This window comes from Vulpes lagopus, chromosome 8 (assembly GCF_018345385.1).
Source record: "Vulpes lagopus strain Blue_001 chromosome 8, ASM1834538v1, whole genome shotgun sequence".
Classification (NCBI taxonomy): Eukaryota; Metazoa; Chordata; class Mammalia; order Carnivora; family Canidae; genus Vulpes; species Vulpes lagopus.
The window spans coordinates 32,598,218-32,615,041 of NC_054831.1; the positions used below are offsets into that span (position 1 = coordinate 32,598,218).

General features: G+C 34.4%; 1 protein-coding gene across 2 annotated transcripts in view; it reads left to right on the forward strand.

Annotated features, from left to right (window-relative positions):
- Positions 1–16,824, forward strand: part of RNF17 (ring finger protein 17) — a 117,088-nt gene that overhangs the window by 87,991 nt on the left and 12,273 nt on the right. For both annotated transcript variants that reach the window (XM_041767209.1, XM_041767210.1), the window contains exons 27-31: positions 5,452–5,571; positions 6,482–6,562; positions 8,166–8,291; positions 9,776–9,832; positions 13,429–13,545. In XM_041767209.1, coding sequence (XP_041623143.1) covers positions 5,452–5,571; positions 6,482–6,562; positions 8,166–8,291; positions 9,776–9,832; positions 13,429–13,545 — 501 coding nt within the window. The remainder of the gene's footprint in view (positions 1–5,451; positions 5,572–6,481; positions 6,563–8,165; positions 8,292–9,775; positions 9,833–13,428; positions 13,546–16,824) is intronic.

Sequence of the window (16,824 nt, forward strand, 5' to 3'; positions counted from 1 at the left end):
CGGCTAGTAGACCTGGCTTTCAAGAAATACTAAAAGAAATCTTTGGGGTGCCTTGGTGGTTCAGTCTATTAAATGCCTGCCTTCAACCTGCCCTACGACCCAGAAATTGCACTGTTGGGGATTTACCCCAAAGATACAGATGCAATGAAACGCCGGGACACCTGCACCCCGATGTTTATAGCAGCAATGTCCACAATAGCCAAACTGTGGAAGGAGCCTCGGTGTCCATCGAAAGATGAATGGATAAAGAAGCTGTGGTCTATGTAGACAATGGAATATTACTCAGCCACTAGAAAGGATGAATACCCACCATTTGCTTCAAAGTGGAGGGACCTGGAGGGTATTATGCTGAGTGAAATAAGTCAATCGGAGAAGGACAAACATATGTTCTCATTCATTTGGGGAATATAAATAATAGTGAAAGGGAATATAAGGGAAGGGAGAAGAAATGTGTGGGAAATATCAGAAAGGGAGACAGAACATAGACTCCTTACTCTGGGAAACGAACTAGGGGTGGTGGAAGGGGAGGAGGGCGGGGGGTGGGGGTGACTGGGTGACGGGCACTGAGGGGGGCACTTGAGGGGATGAACACTGGGTGTTATTCTGTATGTTGGCAAAGTGAACACCAATAAAAAATTTATTATCAAAAATTAAATAAATGCCTGCCTTCAGCTCAGATTATAATCCCAGGGTCCTGAGATCGAGCCCTGCATCAGGATCCCTGCTCAGTGGAGAGCCTGCTTCACCTTCTCCCTTTGCCCCTCCACCCTAATCGTGCTTGCTCTCTCTCACTCTATCTCAAATCTTAAGAAAAAAAAAAGTATTTAAAAAGAAGGAAGATAATAAAGTAGGTCTGAGTTTCTGAAGAAGGAATAATAAAGATAAAACTTATAGTGGGGCCCCTGGGTGGCTCAGTAGGTTAAGTGCCTGACTCTTGATTTTCAGTTCAGGTCATAATCTCAAGGTCATGAGATTGAGCCTCATGTCAGGCTCCACACTGAGTGTGCAACCTCCTTAAAGTTCTCTCTCCTCCCTCTGCCCCTCCCTGCATATGCTCTCTAAAAAGATAAATAAAACTTGTAGTTTTCTTATTCTTAATAGATGTAGCATAATAGCTCAAAGAAACAGCAACAGTGTATTCAACTACATATGAATATGCCATATACATAAACCATATGCACACTTAAGTATAAGTGAAATGAATGACCATGGTACAAGGAATGGAAGAGGAATTTGGGTTGTTTTCTTATTTTATGCCACAATACCTGTAAAGTGGTATGATGTTATGTGAAAGTAGACTTGGATTCAGTGTAAATGTTTAATAATAATAATTCAGTATTATAGTAAATGGCAACCACTAAAAAATGCTTTTTAAAAAGTATAATTGACACACTAGGAAACAAAAGCAATCATATAAGATGCTCAGTTTATAAGAGACAAAAAAATGAAAAAAATAACAAAAGCAACAAATAGAAAACAGTAGCAAATATATTGGATATTAATCCAGCCATATCAGTAATTGCTTTGAAGATCAGTGCTTTAAATGCACCAATTTACTATATGTTGTCTATAAAAAACTCACTTGAAATATATATAGATTAAAAATAAATGGATAGAGGAAAATATTTTATGTCAACACTAATCAAAAGAGTGCAGAGTAGCTATAATAATTTCAGAGTAGATTTCAAAGCAGGAAAGACATCAGGGATAAAGAAGGGCATTACTTAAAGGGGTCAGTTCTCTATGTGCCTCACAACAGAGTCAACCTACATCAGGCAAAAACTAATAGAATTACAAGAAGAAATAGATGTACCCACTATCATATTTGTGGGCTTCAACACCCCTCTATCAGAAATGGGAAAGTCTAGCAAGCAGAAAATCAGCAAGGACATAGTTGAACTCAAAACACCATCAATCAACTAGATAGAATTGGCATCCTTGGACTAATTCATCAAACAACAGCAGAATACGTATTCTCAAGCTCATATGGAACATTTACCAAGATATACCACATTCTGAGCCATAAAACACACCGTAAGTTTAAAAGGGTAGAAATCAAATGCTTTCAGTCCACAATGTAATCAAACTAGAAATCAGTAACAGATGGATAACCGGAAAATCCCAAAATACATAAGATATTTAATAACAAACTTCTAAATAACACATGAGTCAAGGAAGAAATCTCGAGAAATTTAAAGATATTTTGAACTAAAAAATGAAGACACAATTATCAAAACTTATGAGGGGCACCTGGGTGGCTCAGTCATTTAAGTGTCTGACTCTTGATTTCAGCTCAGGTCATGATCTCAGGGTCCTGAGGTCAAGCCCTGCATCAGGCTCTGCACTGAACATGGAGCCTGCTTAACATTCTGTCTCTGCCTTTCTCCCTTACACTCTCTCCTTTTTTCTCAAATAAAATGCCAAAACTTATTAGATGCAGTAAAAGCAGTGCTTAGAGGGAAATTAATAGCACTGAGTGCATAGATCAGAAAAGAACAAAGATTAAAATCAATTTTTCAGGGACACCTGAGTGGCTCAGTAGTTGAGCGTCTGCCTTTGGCTCAAGTCGTTATCCCAGGGTCCTGGGATTGAGTTCTGCATTGTGCTCCCCATAGGGAGCCTGCCTCTCCCTCTGCCTATGTCTCTGCCTCTCTGTGTTTGTCATGAATAAATAAAATCTTTAAAAAGATAAAATCAATTTTCCAAGTTTTCACCTTAGAAAACTACAAAAAGACATCCAAAGTAAGCTGAAAAAAATAAGAATTTGAGCAGAAATCAATGAAATTGAAAACAAAAGAAAATCTTTGAGATTAAAAGTGGTTTCACTTTCCAAAAAAAAAAAGTGGTTTCACTGAAAACATCAGTGCAGTCAATAAGCCTCCAGCCAGGCTAAGAAAAAAGAGGACGCAAATTACTAATATCAGAAATGAAAGAGGAGATACTAATAGATTCTAAGCACATCAAAAGATAATGAAGGAATACTATGAATAGCTTTGTGCTCACAAATTTGATAAGCTAGATGAACAAATTCCTTAAATGACACAATCTGCCAAAATTCACACAAGAAGAAGTAGGAAGACTGAATAGTCCTATATCTAATAAAGAAATTGAATTTCGAAGGTAATTGATAACCTTCCCCAAAAAACTCACCTGGCCCACATGGATTAATTGGTGAATTCTTCCAAATATTTAAGGATGATATTTTACCTCTCTACAGTCTCTTCAGGGAATAGAAACAGAGGAAAGACTTCCTGATTCATTCTGTGAGGCCAGCATTACCATAATACAAAAACCAGACAATGACATTAAAAGAAAAGAAAGCTGCAGACCAGTATTTCTCAGGAACATATGCAAAAATCCTCAACAAAATATTAGCAGATCAAATCCACAATGTATAAAAATAATTATGTATATATCATGACCAAATGGGAGTTATCCCAGGTATTTAAGGCTGAATCAACATTTGAATATCAGGTAATGTAACCTATCACATTAACAGGCTAAAAAAGAAAAATCACACCATCATATCAGTTAGATGCCAAAGAAGCATTTGAGAGGATCTACACTCTTTCATGCTAAAAACTCTGTAATAGGAATAGAGGGGAACTTTCTCCCCTGATAAAGGCTAACTACAAAAAACCTACAGCTGATATCATACTTAAAGAGAACCTCAAGACTTTCCCACTAGAATGAGGAGCAAGGCAAAGATGTTCCCTCTTAAAACTCCTTTTCAACATTATACTAGAAGTACTAGCTAATGCAATAAGATCAAAGAAAAGATAGACTGGGAAGGAAGAAATAACACTTTGTTCACAAATGACATGTTTATCTGTATAAAAAATGCAAAAGAATCGTCAAGAAAATTCCTGGAACTATAAGCAATTATAACAAAGTTGCAGGATATAGGGTTAACATACAAAAGTCAATCACTTTCCTGTAGACCAGCAATGAACAAGTAGAATTTGAAATTAAGAACACAATACCATTTACATTAGCAACCCCCAAAACAAAATACTTAGGTACAACTGTAACAGAGTATGTCGATCTATATGAGGAAATTGCAAAACTCTGTTGAATAAAATCAAAATAAGCAGAGGGTTATTCCATGTTCATGAATAGGAGGACTCAATATCAAAATGTCAGTTCTTCCCAACTTGATCTATATAGTCAATGCAGTCTCAACCAAAATTCCAGCAGGTTATTTTGTGGATATCAAAAAAATTGATTAAAGAGCTTATATGGAGAGGCAAAAGACCCAGAGGCACCAACAAAATATTAAAGAAGAAGAAAAAACACTGATGCTATCTGACCTCAAGACTTACTATAAGGTAAAAAAAAAAAAAAAAAAAAGACTTACTATAAGGTTATAGTTATTGAGACATTGTGGTATTAGCAAAATAATAAATGGATCAATGGAATAGAATAAAGAGCTTAGAAATAGACCCATGTAAATGTCAACTGATACTTGACGAAGGAGTAAAGGCAATACAACTAAGCAAGATTATTTTTGCAACAAATGCTGCTGGAACAAGGTGACATCCACATGCAAAAACTGGATCTAGACTTTTACACCCATTTATACCCTTCACAAAAATTAATTCAAAATAGATCACAGATCTAAATGTAAAACACAAAACTATAAAACTCCTAGAAAATAGCGGAGAAAATCTCAGTGATCTTGAGTATGGTAATGACTTCTTAGATACAGCACCAAAGGCATGACCCACAAAAGAAATAAGGAATAAGCTGGGGGTGCCTGGGTGGCTCAGTTAAGTGTCTGCCTTCAGCTCACGTCATGATCCAGGGTTCTGGGATTGATCCCCGCATAGAGTTCCCTGGTCAGCGGGGAGTCTGCTTCTCCTTTCTTTGCCTCTTCCCTGGCTTAATGCGTGCTTGCCCCGGCGCTCTCTCAGTCACTCTCAAGTAAAAAAAAAAAAAAAAAAAAAAAAAAAAATTGAAGAATAAGTTGGACTTCATTTAAATTAAAAGCTTCCCCTCTGTGAAAGCCAGTATGAAAAGAATGAGAAGACTTGAGAAGATAAGTCACACACTGGAAGAAAATATTTGCAAAAGACATATCTGATAAAGACTGTTTTCCAAAATGTACAAAGAAATCTTAAAATTCAACAAGAAAACCAATATATTTATTTATTAAATGTAAATCAGTGCTCCTAAAATACTTAGAAAAACTAAGTTGTCTTTAAAAATAATCAAGGAATTTGTAAATCTAATAAGACTGGTTTTTAAAAAAAACACTGGTTTGTGGATAAAGAAACTTGACAATTAAATTTAATACACTGGGATGAAGGAATAGGGTTTCTTTTTTCTAGAAATTTTTCAGATTCAGATATAGAAATTTTTCTAGGATGTCTTTGTTTTATACACCAAAGAGTCCCTTCTGGCCCCTAGTTTTTAATAGTAAATTTAAATTATAAATTTGTCCTATTTCAGGTACAATATTTAGATCATGGATTCACCGAGAAGATTCCACAGTGTCATCTTTACCCTATTTTACTATATCCTGATACACCCCAGTTTTGTATTCCATGTCAGCTCTGTAATACCAAACCTGTGAGTAAATTGCAGTTTGTGGGATGATTAATTTTAAATATTGTCCTTTTTATTAACAGTATTTTCTAAAAATTAGAATGTAAGATGAAATCCCTTTTAGTTGCAGCAAAAATAATAAAATACTTAGAAGTAAGTTGAATAAGACAGCTAAAAGGCCTTTATGAAGAGCACTACTGTGTTTCATAAAGGCCACAGATCAACTGAAGGACATAAAAAAATCATCTGAATAAGTGAAGAGACCTATTATCTTCATAGATGAGAAAGTGTAAGATTGTTAAAATTAGTAATTTCTTCACATAAAATCATAACCGATTTAAAGCTGGAAATTAGATAAAGGAATGGTATTTTATCTTTTGCTACATAACAAATTAAGCTAAAACTTAGTGGTATAAATTAACAAATTTTCTTTCCCTCATTCAGTTTCTGTGGGTCAGGGATTGGGAGCAGTTTAGCTGGGTGATTCTGGCTCAGGGTCCCTACTAATGCTGCAATGAATGTCATCTGAAGGATTCACTAAGATAGAGGAGGCCCCAATTCTTTGCTATGTGAACCTCTTAACATAAAAACACAATCACAGCTCCTTAATAAATATATACTATAGGCATTAGACAAGCAGCACATTGTCATATTGATGTTTTAAGAAAAAGTTTTGTGATGCTTTGTTTTTAATGTAGGTTTATATTTTTAAAACATAAAATGTTTCAAGAGAACTATGGGGGAAGCTCAGGTAAATTATTAGTTCCTTCAGATCATTTTTATCATATACTCATGATATTCTCTTAAAACTGCTTGTATATTTTATACTACTGTCTACTGTTATCTGTTTATGCCTACTTTTATATTTCTTCATTTGCCTTCTGTCATATTTTTTGAAAGTGTGAAAGAATCTGAGTTTATTAATCCCAAATAGGTTGGGAATGTCTGGCAACCAGATGCAGTAGAACTCCTTCAGGAACTGCTTTCAAAGAGAGAGGTGGAAATTCACATTATGGTAATTTATATTTAAAGCATATATTGTTGATTTAAATTATTTGCTATAAAGTGTTGTAGATAACATAATTTGAGGGATATTTTTATGACAAGCCATGTTCCTTGTGAATATACTTATTAACACAGAAAAGTCACTACTTTGGTTTCTAGGATTGTTTTAAATAAACCTAAATTTGAGCAAGTTCCTAAGAACTTCTGTAAGCACTAAAGTCAGTAGCTGATTCTTTATTAACAACTCACCAGGAAGCATTATCAAAGATTTGGAGATGTTTTTAAATACATGTAGTAGTTTTCAGGATATTACCATGTATGTAGCACTGTGTTGGGTGCAGGTAATCCCTGTCCTCAATTTACCTTGTTAGTGAAACAACTAGATACAAGTTATAAACCTAAAAATTTCACACTACAAAGTAACATGCCAAGAGCCAAGGCAGGGGCATGCCCAGAGTGTGGAGTGTTCAAGGACTGGCAGAGAAGCCACTGGGGCTGGAGCAGAAGGAGCAAGACAGAACAGTTGGAGATGGGAGAAGATTTGTGAAAGTTTCAGCTGTCAAGCGGACACAGGCAGCCACTTGAGGACTTGAGCAAAGGCGTGACATGACTTACCCTTATATTCCAGTATTTTCACTCTGCTATGCTGAGAAAAACTGGAGAATAGAAAAGATAGGAGCAAGGATATCTACTGGAAAGCAATTACAGTAACTCACTAGAGACAATAGGACTAAGGTAGTACCAAGTGTAGTCAAAGAGAAATGATCAGCGTGTCAGCTGTGTACATGTTCATTACCTAATAACTGTTAACGGGGACTTAAGAATTTTATTTTATTTTTTATTTTTTTAAAGATTTATTTATTTATTTATTTATTTATTTATTTATTTATTTATTTATTTATTTATTTATTTATTTATTTATTTATTTATGATAGAGAGAGAGAGGCAGAGACACAGGAGGAGGGAGAAGCAGGCTCCATGCCGGGAGCCCGATGCGGGATTCGATCCCGGGTCTCCAGGATCGCACCCTGGGCCAAAGGCAGGCGCTAAACCGCTGAGCCACCCAGATACCCCCGACTTAAGAATTTTAAAGCTAGGGATGTCTGGGTGGCTCAGAAGATGACCATCTGCCTTTGGCTTAGGGCATGATCATGGATCCGGGGATCGAGTCCCGCATCGGGGTCCCTGTGAGGAGCCCACTTCTCCCTCTGCCTGTGTCTCTGCCCCTCTCTCTGTCTCTCTCATAAATAAATAAATAAAATCTTTTAAAAAAATAATTTTAAAGCCATTACCATAACTCCTTCTAGACTGTCATTAATTTCTTTGGATTCTTGCCAATTCTGGATTTTTAACAAAACTTCATTTCTTTACCTCTGAATTTATCTTTTCAAACTTATCCTTCTGCTTAGTATAAGATGATGTAATTTTTTAGCAAATAACCAGAAAATTCCCTACCTTGTGGATATGTAGGTATACTTTACAGAAACCATGACAGTAGTATTACTGGTAAACTATGATCATCAGAAATCTAATTTCATATCTCCCTACTCTAAAATTTTAATCTTCAAACAGACTTTTTTATAGTAATAATCTTGTTTATTGAATTTAAATAGGAATTACCTGAAAACCCATGGGAGAAAGTATCTATTCATCTCTATTTTGATGGAATGTCACTTTCTTATTTTATGGCATACCATAAATATTGTACTTTTGAGCATTCTGAAGAAATACTGAAAGAAGTAAGTGAGCAATTTTTCTATAAAAATCTAAAGTGTAAAAAAAATCTAAACTGTAGAAAACAATCTGGATAAAACGTCATGCTTTGCCTTACACTTCAAGTCTTCAGTATGATTCTGGGTGTCTGATATGTTGAGTAAAGAGAATTGTAAATTATTTGTTGAGAAAGCAATATACTGTTTAATGCTTTGTAAATGTCCTGAGAAAGACTTTAATTGCACTAAGATTCAGTTAATGTTTATGTGTCTCCAAACCTAGTGGAAAGGCCATATGGTGTCGAATGTTGTTTAAATATAGAAATGTAAATTTAAAAATGTTAATAAGATTCACAGTCAGAAAAGGATTCTCTCAGCAGATAAAATGTTTTTTCCTTTTATTTGACATTGTAACATTTCCTCTATTTTGCCTTCCTACAGGAAACTCAGAGCTGGATTTTAAGCTTAGCTTCAATAAAAAGCCCTTTCCATTTTCCCAGTGCTTCTCTTTTTTAATATTTTAAAAAACATAATTAGCATGTTATAGATATGTTTTTCACATTGCAAGATGCCATAAATACTTAATGGAAATAGAGAATCATCATAAGCAATAGCATTAATGTTTTATAAAGCAAGATATTTTTATTTCTAGATTTACAGTTATTAGATTTTTAAATATTCATTTTCCCAACAGTACACAATCATTAATGTTCAGTTATATATAGAAAACTACTTTCTTCTCTCACATAGAAATAATATTTTGTAATAATATTTTGATAATATTTTGTACACATAATTCTCACTGCTAGTTTTTTATAAGCAGAGGGATATGTGTGTGGGGATGGGTGTGCATGTGTATGTATACCCATGTATTTGTATAAAAGATATACCATTTGTTAAACTGGTTTTATAAAGATTACTAAGTCCCTCGCTTCCAGCTGTACTCTTCAGTGTGAACCTTTAAAAGAAAAGGTAAGAACTCCTACTCTCTCTTAATAAATTGCAGTGGTCCTTAAATAGCTCAGGTTTGAACGGCTTGGGTCCACTTACGTGTGAATTTTTTTTACAGTACTGTGAAGGTATATTCTCTTCCTTATGATTTTTCTTAATAACATTTTCTTTTCTCCAGCTTACTTTAAGAATACAGTATATAATACATATAACTTACAAAATATGTGTTAACTGTTTTTGTTATTAGTAATTAAGTTTTTAGGAAGTCAAAAATTATATGTGGATTTTCACCTGTGCAGGAGTGTTGGTACACCTAACTCTCATGTTGTTCAAGGGTTAACTGTAATTACCATTGACATGTGTTTAACATAATTTTGAAGCTTCTTATTGCAGTATTAAGATTACTCTCAAAACATTAGATTTTCCCATAGTTAAAACAACCAAATGAATGCCAGCAAGGACATGCACTCAGTTTTTGTGGGGACGAAATATGAAAGTGCCTTAAAAAATACTATATAGTTGAAAATGGTTTATTTATTAACAATACTATATTATTTCAGAAACTAACAGAATACAATAAAAAGTACGAGGATGAACGATGGGAAATAAGATTTGAGGTAAGTTTCGTTCCAAATATTTTGGCATCTTTGGACACTTCCTCAATACAAAGGATCTAATATAAGATCAGGAAGTAAGCATTTTCTTTTATAATGGATTTATTGAGATATAATTTAAATACTATAAAATTTACCTTTTTAAAGTGTATAAATTCATTGGTTTTTAGTATATTCAGAGTTGTGCGATCATCACAGCTATTTAATTCCACAACACTTCATCATCCCAAATAGAAGCCCCATACCAACAGGAGTCACTTCCCATTTTTCCCTTTCCCAGTGTCCTGGAAACCACTAATTTTGGATTTCTGGATTTTCCTGTCTTTCTTGATTTTCCTATTTTGGACATTTATATAAAGAGAATCATATAATACATAGCCCTTTGTAACCAGCTTCTTTCACTGAATAACATTTTCAAGTTTCATTCATGTTATAGTCATGTATCCTTTTTATTGCTGAATAATATCCCATTGTATAGATGTACCACATTTTATCCATTCATCTGTTGGTGGACAGTTGGGTTTCTACCTTTATGCAATTGTGAATAAAGCTTTGAACATTTGCATACAAGTTTTTATAAAGACATCTGTTTTCCCCTCTCTTTTGGTACGGACCTAATTCTTACTAGTGGAATTGCTACGTCATATGGTGACTCTGTTTACCAGTTTGAGGAAATACAAGACTGTTTTCCAAAAGAGATGCACCATTTTACTTTTATACTAGGAATGTGCAAGGTTCTATTTTTCCCCATATCCTTATCAACACTTATTATCTGACTTTTTTTTCTGATATCCTTATCAACACTTGTTTTCTGACTTTTTTCCCAGCCATCCTAGGATAGGTATGAAGTGGTATCTCATTGTGGTTATGATTTGCTTTTCTCTTGTGACTGGTAATTACGAACATCTTTTCATGTGCTCTTTGGCCATTTATATATATAATATATATATAGAGAGAGAATATATATACATTTGTATATATATATATATATATATATATTTTTTTTTTTTTTAAGAAATCTCTGCTTAAATACTTTGCCCAGGATTTGACACCAAAAGCAAAGCCAGCAGAAACAAAATTTAACAAGTGGGACTACCTCAAACCAAGAAGCTTTTGCACAGCAGAGGAAACCATCAACAAAATAAAAAGACAGCCTACAGATGGGAGGAGATATTTGTAAATCATATATCTGATAAGGCATTAATATCCAAAACATATAAAGAAATTATACAACTCAATAGTAAAAAAAAATAAGCCATCTAATTAAAAAGTGGGCAGAGGAACTGAATAGACATTTTTTTCAAAGAAGACATACAAATAACAAAGAGGTACATGTAAAGGTGCTCAGCATCCTTAATTATCAGGAAAATGCAAATTAAAACCACAATGCGGTATCACTCTACACATGGTAGAATGGCCATCATCAAAAAGACAAGAGATAAGAAGTGCTGGCAAGAACATGGAGAAAAGAGAACCATCTGCGCCATTAGTGGGAATGTAAACTGGTACAACCATTGTGGAAGACAGTATGGAAGTTCCTTAAAAAATTAAAAATAGGATTATTATTCTAAATTTCACTTCTAGGTATATATCCAAAGGATACAAAATCACTATCTCAAAGAAACATCTGTACCTCTATGTCCATTGCAGCATTATTTTCAATAGACATGGAAACAACCTAAGTGTCCGTCAGTGGATGAATGGATAAAGATGTGGGGTGTGTGTGTATGTGTAATCACACATATATATCTTTACATGGTGAAATTGTGTTCTATTCACACATAAAAAGAAAATCTTGCCATTTGTGACAACATGGATGGACCTTGAAGGCATTTTGCAAAGTGAAATAAATCAAATACTGTATGATCTCACTAATATGTGGAATCTAAAAAACTGAACTCATACAGAGAAGAGATCGGTGTTTGCCAGGGAAGGGGAAAGGGGAATGGGTGAGGGCAATCAAAAGATACGGATTTCCAGTTATACATAAGTCCTGGGATGGAATGTACAACATGATTACTATACTTAACACTACTGTATATTTCAAAGTTGCTAAGAGAACAGATCTTAAATATTTTCATCAGAAAAAAAAGTTCTGTAACTATTATGATATGATTATTATTATATTTCTATTATATTATTATTATGTCTATATTTAATATATTAAACTTGTGATGATCATTTCACAGTATAAACATATACTAAATTATGCTGTATACCTTGCATTAATACAATGTTCTATGTCAATTATATCTCAATAAAACCAGAAAAAATAGAAAATAAAAATAGAAAAGAATGGAAAAAATCCTCTTCCCATTTTTAGTTGAGTTGATTTTGTTAAATTCTAAGAGTTCTTTATATACTCTGTATCCAAGTTCGTTATCAGATACATGATTTGCAGATATTTTCTCCCATTCTGTGAGTGGTCTTTTTACTTTCTTAATGGTGTCCTTTAAAGCGCCAAACTTTCTGGGTTGTTTTTTTTTTTTTTTTAGGGTTGTATTTATTTATTTGAAAGAGAGAAAGAGAGAGCATGAGTAGGGTAGAGGGAGAGGGAGAGGGAGAGGCAGACTCCCTGCTGAGCAGGGGCTCCATCTAGGACCCTGAGATATGACCTGAGCTGAAGGCAGATGCTTCACCGACTGAACCACCCAGATGCCCCTAAAAGCACCAATGTTTTAAATCTTTGGTTTTGATTTTTGTTTTTGTCATTTGTGCTTTTTGGTGCAGGAAGTGAGAGTTTTAATGAAAGCTTCAGTTACTTATAAGTAGAGTTTTATTCCTGTGATTATAAAAATAACAAATGTGTTATAAAGTGCTTTGTAACAAATCAGCAAAATTTAGCAGTTGTAGTCACTTTTTGCTGAATTTTATTAAGTGGTTCAGACAGGTTTTGTTCTATTTTGCAACCAGTTTGGAAATGCTAAATAGTAATAAAGTAATCTAATTTGAATGTGATTATTTTTGTCTTTTATGCTAATTACCATATTTAAGAATCTTTTAAAACTTAAACACCACCCACATTATTATAATATTTTTGCTTTGACAACTGCTGACTGCCAGAATCCTCTTGGGAATCACATAATTTTTTATTATTGTATTTTTGGGAGCTTAGAGGGAGCACACTTTTTTTTTTTTTGATGATTTTTAACTTAAATCTTCTTTGGTATTTCATATATTATTTTCATTTTTACTATAAAATATGTACTTATTCTAAAAATAAATGAAATACTAAATAAATATAAATAGAAAAAAGCCCCCCTTTCTGTACCTCAAATAACTCAGTCCCACTAAGCAGTGGCAATTACTATTAACTGTTCGTTAGCCATTCTTCTAGAGTTTTATGTGTATATGTAAATACGTATACATAAATAAATGACTGTTTTAACACAAATTTTTTTTAATTGGGGAAACAAAAGAATATTAAAGATCTTTACTCACATTTTGGACCTACTAAAACAAAACCATTTTGTGGTATTCATTTTCTAAGATAGCTTGCTTTCTGCTAATTGAAAATAAATTGGCAGTGTAATGAATTTTAATGTATTGGATTTCTGTAATAGTCATTCTGAAATTTGAATTTATTTGTGGTGCTTTAGGAATTACTTTTGTCTGAAACAGAGACTCCTATTTTACCACCATATTTGCCTTCATCTCTGCCTCCTCCAGAAGAACTCTACGCTGTTCAAGTTAAACATGTTGTCTCACCTAATGAAGTATGTAATCTAAATTATTAGTTGTTGGTTAAAAATATAACAGGAAATATTGATCTTAAACTTTAGGATTGACTCTTCACACTTCCATCTTCCATTTTTTTTTCAAATTTTATTTAAATTCTAATTAGTTGTCCGCCTCCGCCCCAGCCAGCCTGGGGCGGGTGGGGGCGCTAAAAAACAATAAATAAAAAATTTAAAAAAATTAAAAATATTCTAATTAGTTAACATACAGTGTAGTATTGGTTTTAGGAGTAGAATTTTAGTGATTCATCATAGAATTTTAGTGCTCATCATTTTAGTGCAAGTGCCCTCCTTAATGCCCATCACCCATTTAACACATCCACCACCCACCTCCCTTCATCAACCATCATTTTGTTCTCTATAGTTATGAGTCTATTATGGTTTACCTACCTCCTTCACTTATTTTTTTTTCCTCTTCCCTTATGTTCATCTGTTTGGTTTCTTAAATTCCACATGTGAGTGAAATCATATGGTATTTGTCTTTCTCTGACTGATTTATTTCACTTCACACACTCTGGCTCTATCCACGTCATTGCAAATGGCGATAGTTCACTCTTTTTGATGGCTAAGTAATATTCCATTGTATATATGTATCACATCTTCTTTATCCATTCATCAGTCAGTGGACATTTGGTCTCTCTTCATAGTTTGGCTATTGTTGATAATGCTGCTATAAACATCAAAGTGCATGTACCCCTTCAAGTCAGCATTTTTATATTCTTTGGGTAAATACCTAGTAGTGCAATTGCTAGATCACCTTTCTTAACATCTTTGCCAACATCTGTTATTTCCTATGCAGTTAATTTTAGCTGTTCTGACAGGTGTGAGGTAATATCTCATTGGGATTTTGATTTGTATTTCGCTGATGATGAGTCATGTTTAGCCTCTTTTTATGTGTCAGTTAGTCATCTGTATGTGTTCTTTGGAAAAATACCTATTCATGTCTCTGCCCATTTCTTACCTGGACTATTTGGTTTTTTGGGTGTTGAGTTTGATGAAGTTCTTTATGAATTTTGCATACTAAACCTTTTATTAGATGTCATTTGCAAATATATTCTCCCATTCTGTAGGTTGCCTTTTAGGTTTGTTGATCATTTTTTTCACTGTGCAGAGATTTTATCTTGATGAAGCCCCAGTAGTTCAGTTTTGCTTTTGTTCTCTTGCCTCCAGAGATGTATGTAATAAGGAGTTGCCACAGCCGAGGTCAGAGAGGTTGTTGCCTGTGTTCTCATCTAGGATTTTTATGGTTTCCTGTCTCACATTGAGGTGTTTCATCCATTTTGAATTTATTTTTGTGTGTTGTGTAAGAGAATGGTCCAGTTTCATTCTTCTGCATCTTGCTATCCAGTTTCCCCAACACCGTTTGTTGAAGAGATTGTTTTCATTCCATAGAACATTCTTTCCTGCTTTGTCAAAGATTAACTGACCATACAGTTGTGGATCCATTTCTGGATTTTCTGTTCTGTTCCATTGATCTATGTGTCTGTTTTTATGCCAGAACCATACTATCTTGATCACAGCTTTGTAATACAGCTTGAACTCCAGAATCATGATGCCCAAGGCTTTGCTTTTCTTTTTTACCCTTTTTTTTGTTTTAATATTTTTATATAAGAGAGAGAGACATAGAGTAGAGCAAGACATGAGTAGGGGGAGAGAGGCAGAAGGAGAGGGAGAAGTAGGCTCCCTGCTCAGGACCCTAGGAGCCAAAGGCAGACGCTTAACCAACTGAGCCACCCAGGTACCCTACGCTTTGCTTTTTCAGGATTGCTTTGGTTATTTGAGGTCTTTGGTCTTGGTTCCATTCAAATTTTAGGATTGTTTGTTCTAGCTTTGTGAAAAATGATGATAGGGATTACATTGAATGTGTAGATTGCTTTGGGTAGTATAGACATTTTAACAATGTTCTTTTAATACATGAGCATGGAATGTTTTTCCTTTTTTGTGTGTGTCATCTTCAATTACTTCATAAGTGTTCTATAGTTTTCAAAGTACAGATCTTTTACTTCTTTGGCTAGGTTTATTCCTCGGTATCTTATGGGTTTAGGTACAGTTGTAAATGGGATCAGTTCCTTGAGTTCTTTTTCTGCTCCTTCATTATTGGTGTATAGAAATGCAACAGATTTCTGTGCATTGATTTAATATACTAAAACTTTGCTGAAGGCATATAAGTTCTAACAATGTTTTGGTGTGTAGTCTTTTAGGTTTTCTACAAGGAGTATTATGTTGCCTGCAAATGGTGAAAGTTTCATTTCTTTGCCAATTTGGATGCCTTTTATTACTTTTTGTTGTTTGATTGCTGAGGCAAAAACTTCCAGTACTATGTTAAATAGCAGTGGTGAGAGTGGACATCTCCTTTTGTTCCTGACAGTGGAAGAAAAGCTCTCAGTTTTTCCCCATTGAGGATGATATTAGCTGTAGGTCTTTTGTATGTGGCCTTTATGATATTGAGGTATGTTGCACCTAACCTTACTTTGTTGAGGATTTTTAGCAAGAAAGGATCCTATATTTTGTCAAATGCTTTTTCTACATCTATTGAGAGGATCATATGATTCTTATTCTTTCTTTTATGTGGTGTATCATGTTGTTTCATTTGCATATATTGAACCATCCCTGTAGCCCAAGAATAAATCCCACTTAATTGTGGTGAATAGTTCTTTTAATAAACTGTTGGGTTCAGTTTGCTAGTATCTTGTTGGTAATTTTTCCTTCCATGTTCATCAGGGATATTGGGGTATGATTCTCCTGTTTAGTAGCATCTTTGCCTGGTTTTGGAATCAGGGTAATGCTGGCCTCATAGAGCTTTGGAAGTTTCCCTTCCATTTCTGTTTTTTGAAACACTTTTAAAAGAATAGGTATTAATTCTTCTTTAAATGTCTGGTAGAATTCTGCTGGGAATTCTGGTCCTGGACTTTGGTTTGTTAGGATGTTTTTTATTACTGATTTAATTTCTTTGCTAGTATGGGTCTGTTCAAATTTTCTATTTCTTCCTGTTTCAGTTTTGGTAGTTCATATGTTTCTGGGAATTTATTTCCTAGAAAGAGATTGCCCAGTTATTGGCATGTAATTTTTCATAATATTCTCTTATAATTTAAAAAAATATTGTATTTATTTATTCATGAGAGACACAGAGAGAGAGGCAGAGACATAGGCAGAGGGAGAAGTGGGCTCCTCACAGGGATCCTGATGCGGGACCCAATCCCCAGACCCGGGACCAGGCCCTGAGCCAAAGATAGACGCCCAACCACTGAGCAACCCAGG